Consider the following 16,041-nt stretch of genomic DNA (forward strand, 5'->3'; position numbering starts at 1 on the left):
ATGCGCATATGCAGTGTGCGAGTGGAATGAATGGAAAGTAGAAGCAGAAGCAGAGCAGAGGCACTGGCAGTGGAAGAAACAGAAACAAAAACAGAAAGAACTTGCTGGGGGGTGGGTGGAGAGATGGGGCCTGGGAAAGGGGGTGGGAAAGGGTCAGGGGGGGGGGGGGCGAAAGCAAATGCCATGTCCTTCAGCGCTTGCCCTCGCAATCGCAAAGGCAACGGCAAAGGCAAATGCAAAACGCTGGGGGGGTCTTTAAGTTTTATGGCACCATTGTGTCAAGATAATAATATGTACGTCGCAGTGTGTGTACGTGACTGCATTTAAGTGCATAGTTGTGTAGAGCAGCACACTCACACTCACACTCACACGCACACACTCGCACTCGGCCAAGGAACACAGATACATGGACAAGAATTCCTCCGGCATGACATTTACTCTCCGAATTACTATAAACTGCTGCATTTGAACGAAAGAAGCAAAGTGGCAGCAAATAACAACTAACTGCCACCCCGGAGATCGCCGCCCGCCGCCCATCCGGCGCATTATCAATTTAAACGAATGGCACACGAGTGTGCCATAAATTCGGGCTGCATGACATTTGCTAATGTTTGTCCATGAGAGCAGCGGCGTTAATTAAATACCATGGCAAACTTGCGGCCTGCAGCGCGAATCAGAAATTCTGAATCGGCGAGCTCAGAAAGCCACATAGTTCTGTAATTAAAATGAGCGAACGCTTTGGCAATTCTGCGGCCGAGTTTCAATTTTAATTTATGTGCACAGCGCTTCGCGAAATTTGTATTCATTAGCGCTGCTGGCGAGTTGAACAAACTCTGTCCGCGAAATCGCTGAATTCGGGGGCTGTCCCTGCCACCCACAGCAATATAAGCTGCGTCGTAATGTGGAAATACCACTGAATGCTAAATGTGGGGCAATAATAAGGAGCAGACCACTCAAAAGACGGATCCGCGCCTCAGATAAAAATTATGACACGCCACAAAACTTTGTCCGAGTCTCAAGTGCTCTCAGCATAAAAATTTAAATAAACTCACTCACGCGTGCGAGCAAATAAATACAAATTTATGGAAAACCCCGACCCCGGCCGAGTCCTGCTGCGCAGCGTCCAGTTCAGCAAATTGCTGGCCGGCCATTTTGCATAATCTCTGTCCAGAGGGAGCCGCCGCCCTGCTCCTGTTCCCCTCGCCCGGGGAGTCCCCGGCTATCGTTGACCTATAAATAATGTGCCAAATTCGCTCGAACAATAAATAAATTTCCCTCTTTCTATATGCAAATGAATGGGAATCCGCCGCAGCTCGTCGGAATTAGGTCGGGAAACGACTCTCGCGATGGGGCACTGCAATTGTAATTAGGAGCAACCATTAGATTTCCATAGGCACTCTTGGTGTACGAAGACCCTATTATTATTATATACTATGCCATTATGTATCTCGTATGCGCTCTGTCTCGTTTCAGCTAACAACGGACGGAGGAAGGACCCTCGGAGGACATCACGTTGAAAACGATTCATCATCGGCACTACGCTTCCGACATTGTTCTTCGCAGGAGGCGGCAAGGAGGCAGAACATCCACTAGAGCAAATTGAATGTAATTTCATAAAAAGGCGAGTGTTAATTTTTTGCCAGCCACACAATACAAGATAGATACAGCCAGTGTTACACGGACCCCGACGTGGCTTAATGTGCTAACACGCAGTGACATGAAAAATGATGAAGACCGTGCTGCTTGTTTCCGCACCGACTGAATAGAGAGGGAAGCCTCGAAGAAAGGAGCTGCAAATTTGTGAGGAGAGCGAGCGGCGGATAGCGCATTGTGACTCGCAGGACAACAACGCATTGACAGCCGACGGAGACACGGAGCTGGCAAAAAAGGCTGAGCTGCACATCGCTATCGGACCAACATCATTTATCAGCGACGCATCGCATCCCATCGCATCAACTAGCAGCAGCAGCAGTAGCAGCAGCAGGAGCAACCCGGCGAGGCATATGTGCGCCGGAGATGCCGGCATTGTGTGGTTGCCGTAGCTGAAAGGATTCAGCGCGTTCATTCAAAAAGCCATTAACCCTAATAAGCAGCCACAAAAGCCAGTCAGACAATACGATCCGCCCGCCCATCGATGTGCCAGGACAAAGGGCGCGGACAGTAGGCCGTCATCGGAGGAGAGGAACAACAGGGAAATCACGGGCCTGGCGAGCAAGGGAGCAAGGATGCCAATGGTGCCGCCACGGCTGCTGCTGCGTCTGCGGCGGCCCCTGCACCTGATGGAACTGCGCATCCTGCTGCTCTGCCTGCCGACGCTGCTCCTGGCCACCACCCTCGAGCCAGGTGCGTTCAATACCCCCTAATCACCGAATCGCCTTGCCGTGTCCACTTTACTGTCCTCCCCGGCCCCAGAATTCAATTAGGCCTGCTTGGCAGGGACTTGCTGAAGTGCTAAGTAAATTAAAGCGAAATTTATGCGAACGGCTCAGCCTGCTGAACTGAGTGGGCCGACTGACACTCCGATATCCGGTTTATTTTAATATTTACACAAGCTAACAAATTGCTCCGAGCCGTGCTCTCAGTCGCAGTCGTAGTCGCAGTCCGCAATTAAAGCTCCTTAACGCGGACGGTAAGCCAGCGCGAAACTTTACCAATTTGCGGATTTATTGTGCCAGGAATTTTATTGTAGTCTCCGCCACATTTAATTACGCTAGAAGTGTTCTAAGCAAGCACCTGCGGCACAAAACTTTGCCTCGAATATTTTCAGTCATGGAAGGGCGGGGTGGCCCCTCCTATCGGTGGGATATTTAAATGTTTGCAATTCATTTCGCAAATGGAATGCAGCCGAGCTGCGAGGAGTAGGATAGACCTTCCAACCGCCCGCATGAATGGCAATGGAGCAGAGGCCTTGAGCAATTATCCAAATGCAGTCCAGTAACTTAAGATATTCTAGGCAAGCCATTTAATGACCCATCCGCGGCGCATTGCGATTTAACCTTCCGCTAATTCACTTAAAATAGGCGGCTAGCCACGCCCCAAGAGCCCGCCCCGACGCCCCCAACTCCGCCTCCTTCCGCCTGACAGTGGCGACCGGCACGTATACGCATTGTTAGAGCGCCTAAGTTATGGCCAACACGTAACATTCACAAATAATAAGGATAATGAAAAATACACAGGGGAGAGATTAGCGCCAAGGGCGCCCCACCTTGTTGATGGGAACGGCGCACTTGCTGCCCTTGCGGCTTTGGTTTGACCTGAGGCGCCACGCAAAGTCGAAGTCGCGCCGTTTGCCCTGTTGTTTGGTCCTATTTTTTTTTACCGCCCCCCGGCCAAACGCGTTACGCATAAATTACCCAGCCAGCCACGCCACCCACGACGACACCTTATCAAAGCGCGCGGTCCGCTCATTACGCAACCTGACGAGGCAAGTGGGGTGGACACTTGGCGCGGCGAAAACAAACGGAGCTCGTGTGACAGTGCAAAAATTGAAAATTTATGGCGACGACTTGTGGCTTGAAAATCGTTGTCGGGGAAAACTTTTAAAATTGACTTTTAAATTGCACAGAAAGTGCGACGTGGCGTGTGAAAATATGCGCGGTATTTGCGGAGAAGAGCGAAAGCGTCGGCGCAGGTGAAATTTACAAGGTGGCGTGGAGTGACGAAGCGAGTAACTTAGGGGTTAATTTCAGGGCCAGATTTTTGCAAGTCGCTTCTTGGGAGCGAAGGTATCACCTACTGATAACACGATCTCATTCATCCGGGCGAGGGGCTTCCACAGAAACATTTTTCCGGCTTCGTTGGCAACGCAGAATGTGGCCAAAACATTATTTTGGCAGTGAATGGCAGGCGGGGCAAGTCTGCTCAGCACACATGTACGTCGGTCTGTCCATTTGTGGGTGGTACGCTCCCCTCAAGGTCGCTCCTCCCTCCACGCACGCACATTATCAAGCACAAACGAGGCACAAACGGATGCCTTTCACCTGGCTTTCACACCACACACACACTCGTTGTTCCCAGGCTCAAGTGCAAATGAGTTTGAAGCTAAGGAGACACTTCCCACGCAGTCAGCTTTTTTGCAAATTTGCTTAGCGGTTTTAGAATTAAGCTCGTGGGCCGTGAGGAAAACGTGGCGGGATCTTTCACCTGCGAGCTGAGACCCGGTCTTGGGCTGCGGGTTATGGGTTATAGGTTACGGGCTACATCAGTCGGGCCACGGGTGAGAACGGGGGGCCAACGGGGGGGAAGGGCTTAAAAACAGCTAAGCACTTCGGCACTCGGGCTGGCGGGCAAAGAGCGTCGACTTAAGCAGATTTAGGGATTAACACTCGCACACTAGCAGGCCCGCTGCAAACATATTGGTGGGGTATTAAAATATTACGTATACGTCGCGTGGAGCAGACAAAGGCTCGACTCTGACTGCTGACAGGGCTGGAACAGATAAATAATAATTTGAAGCATGGCAAGTGCGCAGGAACAGCAATAGCAACAGCAACAACAAAAACATCGTCGACAACAAGGACAATAACCAATGTGTCGTGACTGTGGGCCATACAACTTAAGCGGCGTGGGAGTCGGGGGGTGGGCGTCGGTCGAGAGATTGACAAGAAATATTTATTATAAATAATAAACATGCGAGAATGCCAGCCGCACTTGCTGACTTCATTATTTATCGCTTTTTAGCAGGCGCAGGGGCGGGGGAATAGGCGGCGGAGAAAGGGGGGGGAATGAAATATGCGACAAACGAAACGAAAACTTATATATTGCCCGTTTTAGCCACTTTTGTTGCGGCGTCCGGTTAGCCCAGAAATGGATTTCCAACTGAAAGCCCCGCTGCCGGGGTCCGTTTCCTATCGCTTCTTGCGAAGTTTTATTACTGTTGCCTACTTCCAGGCATAGTATAATTCACACGCCTAAGCCGCAGGCAGCTGACATGCGCACGTACCGTACCGCCCCTCCTCACAGAATGGGATGCGTCGGAATACGCGGCCGAGCCATTTTATTAGCAGTGCGTGTTTTCCCACTATTATCGCGCTTGGCCTTCACCCCTCCACGCCCACACATGACCTTAGTTTCTGAGCAGTTGGCTTTGTGTCTTGCGCTGAGCTGAGCATTTAAATTCCTCTTAACTTGCCCAATATATTTCCACTTGGCCTGTGTGTGAAGGCCTGCCATGCATACAAAAGCAGGCATAAATAATGTGAGTGTGTGTGTGTGTACAAACATTTTCACTTCTATCTTTTCACCACCAAAACCAACCTGACCCGTCATAAAGCCGCCTTCAATCGACTTGGGTCAAGTGGACGCGCCTTTGTCTGCCCTTGATTTGTGTACCCCGGAAGCGATGGTTTCAGGGTATATTGCTTTCGAAATGAACACCGTGTTCGTAGCTCTTTCGTATGTAGAACGCTGGGTAATACGCCAAAATCAGATGCATCTATGTTGGCCAATCCTGAATCTAGCACTGAAGAAACTATATCGACCTGTATTACATATATAAACCTAACTAAAAGATGGGTGCTCTAAAATGTAATGGTTCGAAATCTTTTCTGTTTCGGATGCAGATGGGTCTTTGAAATCTAAACATATATTGTCGTAGTAGCTAATATCAAGTCGTTTATATAGTTGACCAATTTGGCAGATTGGAAACATTTCAGTTTTGTATGTATATGGTCAAAACAAAATTCGTTTACACTCACAAACCTTTGGCTCTATAGAAAGCACTTATAGAACCAATTTGAGTTATTTAAGTTAATTTATTTATAGATATTTACGACATTTTCAAGCTGTTAATTGAGGTTTTTGTTTGGTTCCATTTGATATAAAGATAAGATATACATAGATAAAGATATACACCCCAGCTTTTATTAATTTTCCCCTCTGGCAACTTTTCTAAATTTAAGCCCAGTATTTGAATTGTTATTGATTGTAGGAGGAAGAAGGTGATTTCATTTTAATAACCGTTTTTATGCTTGAAGGAGAAGGGCGTTTCCCAATTATATATCCACTGTAAAAAGGAAAGCTTGTCGATATTACCAAATTTGTACCACGGATGAGTCCCGACGAAAGACAATCCGATTGACACTCATTCAGAAAGCACCATAAAAACGATCAAGCTCGTCGCTCGTTTTTGTCATTACCTTCTTGTGTGCTTCGTCCTTTGTCCTGCGAGTTGTCCTAGTCAAATCATAACTGTGGATATATCTGATGACGAAATAAATAAGCTCGAATTCGGTCAATCAGAACAAATTCGAAATCAATGCAGCGGGCCTTGACGTCACTGCGGACTTTGGTCACATAAATAACATGGTGGCGCACAAAGGAAAATCCCAACACACATACGAACCGACATGACCCTCACACACGCAGGAGCAGGAGCAGGAGCAGTACACTCATAGATACCGTACATCTGCGGCATTGCATACGCATGCCTAAAGTATGAACTATAAAAATTTACGAGGCAATAAAAGCGAAAGCTCGCTCCGCTGTGTTTTATGGCCAACAGCCGGAGGTGGGCGATGTGGCCAACGACACGGCGCGTTTTGCGCTGTTTTGATCCCCTCTCGATTTTTAGCACAACGAATTGCAAGTCGGCGAGGCTAAGGACCTAAGGAGTCCCTCGTAGAGTTTCTGACTACGCTGCCTGATTGATTGGGTAAATTCCTTTCCAGAGGGCACTCACTTCCACAGCCAAGCAGCCACCACAACCCTTGAGCACCCGGCGAGTCAATGGTACAGGACCCACCTTCGGCTGGTCTCCGTTCCAAGCGGGTCTCCAGTACGCAGCTTAAAAAATATTAAAACCGATGCGCAGTCTTGCGTAAATTTAATTTTGGATGCCAAACGGTCAGCTGCACTACTCGACCACGTTGCCGGGGCAATCAAAGTTTCCTAATTAGAGCAAAAGGCAGACGGGGACCGTAGTTGCTCTGATTAAATTTAAAATGCGAAAGGAAGCCTCGGCGAATTCTTAATAATCCCAGAGCCGGCATATTAATTGCCACTTCGCTGCTCGTAAGCAATGATGATGGCATACAGATTTTAGTTGCAGAAGCTTTTAGCAAATATTATTTTCTAAGTTTGGCAGCAAGAGGTTCTCAAGAAACTAAATCCTACCTGTGAAGAGGGCCAACTTTTCTGTTTTCCTCCTTCCATCCCCTCATTGAGTTTCCACATAAACTGTGGCGAGGCTTGGCTTAACTACCGAATGCTTTAGTCAGGTCCAATGATTATGATTAGTTTGGTTCTTCCAAGTTCAAGTCCCAGAACACCGAATAAATTTTTATAATTTACGCAGCTCCAAAAGTGTTATATGCACGAAAAAGCTATACTTAACAAGTTTGAAAGTTCGTACGCTTGCTTTTCAGATAGATAGATAGATAGATACATAGATAGATGTATAGATAGATACATAGATGTGGAGATCGACTCACGGATAGCACAGCCAAACATATATCAGCCGCTTTACTGCACAATTCAGTAGGCTTAGAGAAGCGCGAGAGTGAGTATCTTGACCTGCTTGGGAATTGGATTGTCCTTGCTGCGGGGCCAATCACATTCATTTGCTAGCTGCACCACCCAGACACTTGTGCTGATTACATTCGAATTGCATCAATCGGATTTGGTGGGCGGCAGGCAGGGAAGAGGGGGAACAAGAACCGGACCTTAACACAATTTGCGACTGCACTTTCCACTCTGCAATTGGTTTTGTCTAACGCTCGTGGCTGCTATTTTTCGATTGCAGATCAAAAGTCAATACTCACAGATAACGATTGGAAGAAGCTATGGATGCGCGGCGGTATAAATGGCGACTCAAAATTGGATAATAATCTCGACTCGAGCGACAGTCCAATGTTTGAAGACAGTGAGGTAAGTCCCATTGACAGATTGCCCTCTTCCTCCTTCCGGCCGGATTTAATAAAGTGCTATTCGAAATCAAATTTAAATTGAATCGCCTGCAAAGCGCAGTGGCTGCGACACCCGATTCTCCAGTCAGCAAAACAGTGTGCCCTGCCCCACCAATACGTAAATGCCGTATCCGAAAAATGCAGCAGACCCAAGGCGAACCAATCGGACCACTTTCCCCGTACAACACTAATTACCAGCACGGCGGGAACGAGTCCGATGTGATCTGGACTCCATTGCCGGCACTAATTAATCTTTAGTGCTTATTTATAATTCATTCGCGCTGGCTTCGAATCTAATTATCCAAATAGCAGGCGCGCCGCAACCACCAGACGCCGGACCACGGCCACCCACACCCAACACCCAGTCGAACCTCTTCGCGTCCCCGTCCTGGAGCCCAAGCATCTCCGTCCGGGTCGTGGATCCTGGGCTGGCGCTGTTTTGCTGACTAATTGTGCGACTTGGACGCGTTTCGCTTTTTAAACCACCTCCTTCGGCATCGTAAAAAATGAACTTTTAACTTTTTGTCTTGTGTTCTCTCTCTCTCCCGCTCCGTTTCTTCCCGCCGCCCTTCTGCGATTCTTCCTGCTCCAAAAGCTGATGGCGCACAACACCACAGTCCAGCTGGGCGGCACCGCCTTCCTGGTCTGCAAGGTCTCCGGTGTGGACAGAGTGGGTGTAAATTGGGTTTGTTTTTGTCTTTCTAATTGTACCTCGTCGAACCACGATGTCGGCGACGGCGATGACATTCCTCTGTTCGTTCTGTTCGGTTCGGTTCTGTTCTCTTCAGTGTGCACGCCCTGTTGATCAGCTTGCCCAAATCACAATGCCCCGTCCTGGATTGTCCTGTGTCGCATACCCCACCACACGTCCCACATCTAAGCCAGAAACACGAAACCCGAAGCCCCAAGTCCCCCTAATCCCCTTCCGCATGCCTTGCATGGAAAAGCGCTGGCCAGCGCATGAAGCTGGCCAGGATCTGCTGCGAGCACAGCTGCTTCTGCAATTCTATGTGCATATCGTATTTGAGATATTTTTCACCATTTCCCATTCCCCATTTTCCCCATTTGCGTTTGCGTTTTCGTTTTCGTTTTCATTTCCATTTCATTCTTCTGTCTAATTATATGGCATTTTCATTTGCCTCTTTGCTAAAAGCGGCACGCAAAAGTCTAATTTGTTAAGCAGTCGAGCACGAACAACAGCAGAGCAAGAGCTCGATTTGTAGTTGAAAGGAAACGTTTGGTTGGATGACAATTTCGGTACACAATGTTTGACATTCGGTGTGGTTAACAAAACCAAGTACCTCGCACACCGCCGAGCTGTGACTACTCTGAAATATTAATATTAATTATTAGACCGCGAAAGCGTTTGTTTCCATTTGACCAGCATTAATTACGGCTCCTTTTACATCCGATCAGAGGGTATTTCGATTCCAGCCAGAAGCTGGCAAACACAGTAATGAGATACATATGAAGTATAGATTCTTTATCAATATCAGTACTGTCTGTCTGTCTGTTCGATTAACGCAAACTAGTCTTTCAGTTTAAAGGATATCTACATGCAACTTTCTTAAAAGTCAAAGTAGGAATGTGGGAAGTATAAGTGGGCTGAATTGGGCGATTAGATCATATATTTGACATAAGAATAAATAAAATATAAATGGAAAATTAATCGAAAATATTACGAAAGGAATCATAGTTTCCATGTTTTTCCCTCATCATAAATAATTTAGATCATGCTTTTATTTGGTATAACCTAGTTTATAAATATACAATTATAGCATTGGTAGATAAGTGTCTTCTTCCATAAGCCAGATTCCTTTCTAGTCTTTCGCGATTTTGTGGATAGATCAAAATACGATAAAAGGAAGCATCCCTTTATGATATACATATGTAGCAAATTCATGTTTGTGATATATATATAATATATGATTTAATGGCATATCTGGCCACCACCTATTTTTAAAGGCACAATCTATCTTTTTTATTACACTAGCTACTTCAACTAAAAGTTTTATTTTCTCGATTAAATATGTAGAATACAGATCAATTACCATAATCATTTCACCGAAATAAACCCGAATTGAGTGTTTGTTGTTTCAATTAAAAAAGCGTTAAAATAAGGTAGAACCGTAATTGATTCTTTATTTTCGGTGCCCTGGGCAGTTTTAGTTTATTTAAGCATTTCCTGGAATTGCGTCTATGAAACGTATTTGTCTTTGTGCGTCTGCACCTGCCAGGGACATTAAAAATAGCTTATCCACTTGTAAACCAATGTCGTAATTTAATCCAACCAGCTTTCCGCCAAACCACCCACAGCCCGGCGAAAAGTCAACGCGGCCCGGACATTGGTGATGTAAACCACCACCAGGTTTCAGCGTGGGGCTTTTGAGTATTTTTTAATTACTTTTCGAGTAATATTCGCATGTTTCGCTAATTGCATGAGCTGATCTGTCTGTGCTGCCTACTTGCAGTGCTATTAACTATCCGTGTGTGTAGTACTCGATTACCAATTAGTCCGCTCGTTAATAACGCGCCCGCTCGGGCTTTCGTCAACAGAACCAAATATCTTGGATCCGCCGCCGGGACTGGCACATCCTGTCGTCGGGGGCCCAGCTCTACACCAACGACGAGCGATTCGCCATACTGCACACGCCCGGCTCCAACATGTGGACGCTGCAGATAAAGTTTGTGCAGCGCCGGGATCACGGCATGTACGAGTGCCAGGTAAGTGGAAGTGGGAATGGGCGGGGTGCCATGCCCAGGCAGGGCGTGGCAGTGGGCGCGGGTGGACATGGGAGAAGGATTGGGCGGCCGGCCGGGAATGATGGCTCCATATTTTATGCATGAGGCGCAGTTGAAATAAACTAAAGTCCATTTGCATATGCTCTCGTTTCGCGTCCCTGCGTTTCCCTCAACGAGAACGTTGTATTGAGGTTTCGGGCTTTAGCTTCTCGCTGATTTAACGTCATGTCGATTTGTTCGCCTGCGCATGATTTAATTGTAAAATGGAAATGAAGTTGTGTATGCAAAGGTTCGATTTAAGACCGCTGCTCGCGGCCTTCTGCTCTGATCAAAGTCTCTTTAACGGCGAATGTGGAATGTCAGTCCGTATCCGCATCAGTCCGATTGGGAATGGGATTGGGATAGTGGCGGTGACATTGACGAGTCCGACTGGGCGAGTGAGCGTCAGCCGGCAGGCTGCGACAAATTTGGCCAGAGAACGGGTGCAGATAATCCGGACCCCGACACATGCGGGTCCCTGCCATAACGATAGAACCAAGGTCTTCCACCTCACGAAGTAATTTACAAGTAAGCCCGAAAGTCATGAGAATGCAAATAGGGAAGGTGCATGGTCGTGCGGGGTCGGGGAGGAAGAAAAACAGCTTAGAGGGGGACTCGGGAAAGGGGAGACAACTAACCGAAAAGCAACAAAGTTAGACACTGCTGAAATGGACACTTGACAGCAACTCTGTTTGTGCAGCAGCACAAGTGCCATTCGCCCTGCTTTGACTAGATGGATGAGGAGGGACAGAGGAGCGTGGTGCAATTCCAGAAACGTAGCTTCAATTTCAAAATTGTTTGCATGCAATTTCAATATGAGAAGCCGCATGCCAGAACAAACCAGTCAGTCACCGAGTCAGGCTCAGAGTCAGTGGGTCGGGCGATGTCCCCTCCGGACTCCTGTCTTCGGACAGCGGACAGCGGACTACGGACTGCGGACTAAGGACCTCGGAGTACGGAGTACGGAATACGGAATACAGAATATGGACTATGAAGCTGAGCAGCAAACGAGAGCTGCATGCAAATATGCCGAAATGGTTATTTTCCTACTCCATTGCGGCAGCGGATCCGGAGAAGCTGCAGTTGAAATCGCTGCCTGCCGGATATTTTGGAGATGAGCTCCGAGCTGGGACGTGTAGAAAGCGCTCCACTTATATAGACTAGAATCCGTTCGTTTTGTTTCTTTTTTGCGTGCCAAATTGAAATTGTTTGATTTGCATTTCAATGAGTGCAACATTTCTTGCACTCGCAACGATTTTTCGGAACTAGCTGGGAGGAAAGTAATTCCTGCTCGCAGTTTGCTGAAGCATTAAGATTCAAGTTGATTACGAATACCAATCGCACTCAATGGCCACACTTGCTCTTGCTCTTCCCCTCCATCCATCCGCCACAAAATCAAACACCAACACACAGGTCTCGACACCGACTGGCATCATTTCCCACTTTGTGAATCTTCAAGTGGTTGTTCCAGAGGCATTCATCCTGGGCTCCGGCGAGCTGCATGTCGACATGGGCTCAACAATCAATTTAGTTTGCATTATTGAAAAGGTAAGTCGAGAAGTGAGCTGACAAGTCCCACTCCGGTCACCCCATCACTTCTGTGCCACAGAGTCCTACACCACCGCAGTACGTGTACTGGCAAAAGAACGATCGCCTGATCAACTACGTCGACTCCCGGCGCGACATAACCATTGAGACGACCCCGGGACCCCGCACTCAGAGCCGTCTTATCATCCGGGAACCGCAGGTCACGGACTCCGGCAACTACACCTGCTCGGCCAGCAACACGGAGCCGGCGAGCATCTACGTCTTCGTTTCGAAAGGTAAGCTCTATTATATCCACTTTTCAGTGAGAGTCAGTAGTGCCGCATTTCCAAAGTCGGGTTCCTTTGATAATTAACAAATCAATTATCTACTACATGATGATATATTCGTAGATATGTTAGTTAGTTAATATTCCATAAGAAACTCAATTCAGACTGACTAAAATATATTTTAAAGTAGATAAGCAGCAGGATTTGACTTTTTTGTTTCAGTTGTGTTGTTATTTTGCTCGTTGGCAATATTTATTTAAGAACCTTAACAAAACATTCAGACATTTTACGGTGATGTGCCCAAATCAAGCGTTCGTGATATTTAGTTTTAATCAATGCAGATCTTTTGCTGCCATCACAGACAATTAGCCCTCGGCACTCTTGTTGCTTCGCCAAGCTGCGTTCCTTGTAATTTTAGCATTTAAATAGACATGGCACGCTTTTTGATAATAACGATAAGACGTGTAAATGAAAGTATGCAAATGGCGAAGCCTGCAGCTTATTAAAATGAAAATGGGAAATGCGGCGGGCGGGCAAAATGGAACAGCAGAGCTCGGTTGTTGATGCACATAATTGCATTCGCCCGTCTGTCGCTAAGCGAACTCTGGCTCTGGCTTTGGCTCTAACTCATATTCAAATTCAAATTCAAATTCAAATTTCAAATTGCAAATTTATCCCACCATTTTATGCCACCTGCAGGCGACAATATGGCGGCAATCTCGCGGCGGAAGACCTCCTCGGCCGATCGCCTGACGCACATATTTAGGTCGATGCTGGCGCCCTGTCTCCTGCTGAACACGGTTGTTGTGAGGTGAGTGGTCCAAGCTGGTATCTAATCTGCAGTGATGTGCAAGTCCTGAACTCCGACCCCACTAGACATATCTTCCTGACCTAAGCGGACCAACCTGCTGGCTGGCGAGGCGAACGGAAGGACGGAAGGACGGCGGCGAGGAAATCCTATTTAAGCTATTTCAGTGTAAGAACTACGGCAGCCGAAACAGAGTTAATAACTGAATATCCCCAGTCTAGGATAATTGCTAAGCTAAGCTCAGTAAGAGATGCGCACTCAAGTGTAAAAATCATGTTAAACCAATCGTTGCTGTGTACTCGACAGTTAGTTACCCATGCATCCACGCCGGCTTGGATGAAAATTGGTTATGTTAATAACCTTCTTCCCATTGATTTTGTACAGTATGTTTAAGGACTTCAAAGTATGTGAGTTTCTTTTTGCGAGTTGCCGCTCGGTTAGATTTCCACGGACTCCTCATTTACCGCCATCGATGTTATGTTATGTATATGTGTAGTGCAATTTCACCGAGTGATTTCGGTGAGCAGCTGAAAGCTTAAACTTATTTTACTTACTGCCTTTGTTCGGCCAAGATCAATGCTTTGCGACCCAAAAATGTTTACTGCGAGCGGAAATTGCATAAGTAGCCAATTTAAGTCCATTTAATGAGGTACATATATACACAAATATGAACAAAATGGCATTAAAGCGATATTATAACTGTTACTAATGGCTAATTGAAAACTAAACAAAAAGCAGCGGGCACGTCCAGCCCAAAAGCCAAAAGGGGGCATCATCCAGAACGTTAACGAGCATAAAAACGAGAGCATCAACCCTTATTAATTAATTATGTTATTAAGTTTGTATATACATTTTATTGCAAATGGCACACCACTCACACGCACTCACAAGGGCTGGAAAATTTATTCAAATTGTGTAAATAAAAAGGAAATCATGCAGCTCCAACCACAAGGCACACAGCTGACTGAAAATGTGCAATATACCCACATTACCCTTACTGCCCATGCAACCCTGGGCCCGTGGACGGAAAGGGGATGGCGAGCTGGGCGGACATGAGGTACGAGAGTATGCGAACACTTTATGGGCTTCGAAACTGTCAAAATCAAGCTGTAATTAATTGCAAAAGCACACAGGAGAGAGTCGAGCGGGTCGGGGCAAACCCTAGCCATAGTGTCGAACAATGGATAGTGTACATTCATCAGTCTGCCAAATCGGAAAATTGAAAATAATTACTTTACAAGCAGATATCTAGCATGGTAATATAATTAAATTCTCCACATCGTACGCGACCTCTGACCTGGCACTGGCCGGGCACAAAGTGCCGCAGTATCCAGCGTTTGGGGTATTCCAGTCTTTGCTTGGTGCTTGGTGCCGCCGAGCTGAGACACCTCAATCATGAAACCAAAATCTACGTAACGAATTATGTACAACTCTCGACTGTTCAATAAACTTAGGCTGGCTCCAAATCGGCTGCAGGCTGCACCACTTACATAGATTACAATACGAGTATAGAGGATCCGCTGCAGTTCAAATTGATGTGCTGGCAACCCTGGCCGGCCTAGTAACTGTCATTCGTTCAGTGTCGTCGGTACGTAATTTACAAACAAACAAAGAAAGAAAGGAACAAGCAAACAAACAAAGAAACAAACACACACAACAAAGAAACAGACGAACAAACTGTAAGGGATACCATTTGAAGTTTGAATAGATTCATTAGAGCGAACCCACAGCAAACCTAAAATCGTAGCTTAATCATTAATAAACTATTGATAAACAAAACTACTAAGCGATTCCACACCCTCCTTGATGTGTCTGTATGTGTATGCGTATGTATGCCCAAAGCCCGTTGGACAATTTAAAGGTTAAAGTTATTCGATTCCATTGAAATAAAATGAATTAAACGAAGCATTTAGTTGACTTTTACTGTTAAGCATTTCCACTGTAAATATTTTGTACTTACATATGTATTGTATATCGAATGACCAGCTATGGCCCTTCGTTAATTAATGAAAATCACAAGCGAAAACAAAGAAAAATGGAGATAGGCTATTGTACTCTTGGTGTGGAAACAGCAAAACTAAACCGAAAACCCATATAGGATCATTCAATTGTTTTCAATGTAAGTGCTCGAGCAAATAACTGTAAAATTTCAACTTGCAACCATTTGACGAATATGAATTTAATAATAGTACAGATATGAACAAATCCAAATAAATAAATCCAGGGCCACAAACACAAAGAAAGTTGCCGACAAAAATAACAAAGCAGCACTGCGTGGCTAACAATACGAATGCATTGAAATAAATCAAGTGATTATCATTGAAAAATAAATGTAATTTAAATAATAACTATGCAATCCACTTCTCATTTATCTCCTGGGCGCTAAGGGCTTGGAGCGGTAAGTTATCCAACCGGGGGCCATAGCCAATCAATCAGCCAACTTTCCGACAAATGCCGAATCGATGGCCATTGTAGGGACGACTGCTCGTCAACACGACATAATTGGACTCCATTGTTGACGCAACACACACAGTAGATTGCCCGCCTGCCTATTTGGCGAAGTTGCCATCTTTTCGGGGCGGTGCGCCAATTATTTTCCGACGTTTTCCTCAAGACCGGCAGTTTACTTTCTGTCAACATTTTATTTAGCGCCTCCTCGCCTTTCATTTCGCAGCGAACATGTTGCACTTTGGCACCCGCCGCGGCCCGTGCCACGAAGTTGCCCCAAAGTTTG

At 46.2% G+C, this 16,041-nt stretch overlaps 1 protein-coding gene across 4 annotated transcripts in view; it reads left to right on the forward strand.

Annotated features, from left to right (window-relative positions):
* LOC6619135 (zwei Ig domain protein zig-8) overlaps window positions 1–15,638 on the forward strand; it is a 55,649-nt gene extending 40,011 nt beyond the window's left edge. The window contains exons 3-11 of one of the 4 annotated variants that reach the window (XR_004361379.1): window positions 1,474–2,343; window positions 7,742–7,866; window positions 8,500–8,589; window positions 10,461–10,628; window positions 12,099–12,233; window positions 12,295–12,508; window positions 13,199–13,310; window positions 13,376–13,475; window positions 13,524–15,638. Coding sequence is in view for 3 of the 4 variants with exons in the window: in XM_032715374.1 (XP_032571265.1) it covers window positions 2,226–2,343; window positions 7,742–7,866; window positions 8,503–8,589; window positions 10,461–10,628; window positions 12,099–12,233; window positions 12,295–12,508; window positions 13,199–13,310; window positions 13,376–13,394 (978 nt within the window). In the remaining variant the exon portion in view is untranslated. Of the gene's footprint in view, window positions 1–1,473; window positions 2,344–7,741; window positions 7,867–8,499; window positions 8,590–10,460; window positions 10,629–12,098; window positions 12,234–12,294; window positions 12,509–13,198; window positions 13,311–13,375 lie in introns of all 4 variants that reach the window. The other 3 variants (XM_032715375.1, XM_032715376.1, XM_032715374.1) reach the window with 3 other exon arrangements.
* Window positions 15,639–16,041: the final 403 nt, after the last annotated feature.

The sequence above is a fragment of the Drosophila sechellia genome, chromosome 2R (assembly GCF_004382195.2).
Source record: "Drosophila sechellia strain sech25 chromosome 2R, ASM438219v1, whole genome shotgun sequence".
Taxonomy (NCBI): domain Eukaryota; kingdom Metazoa; phylum Arthropoda; class Insecta; order Diptera; family Drosophilidae; genus Drosophila; species Drosophila sechellia.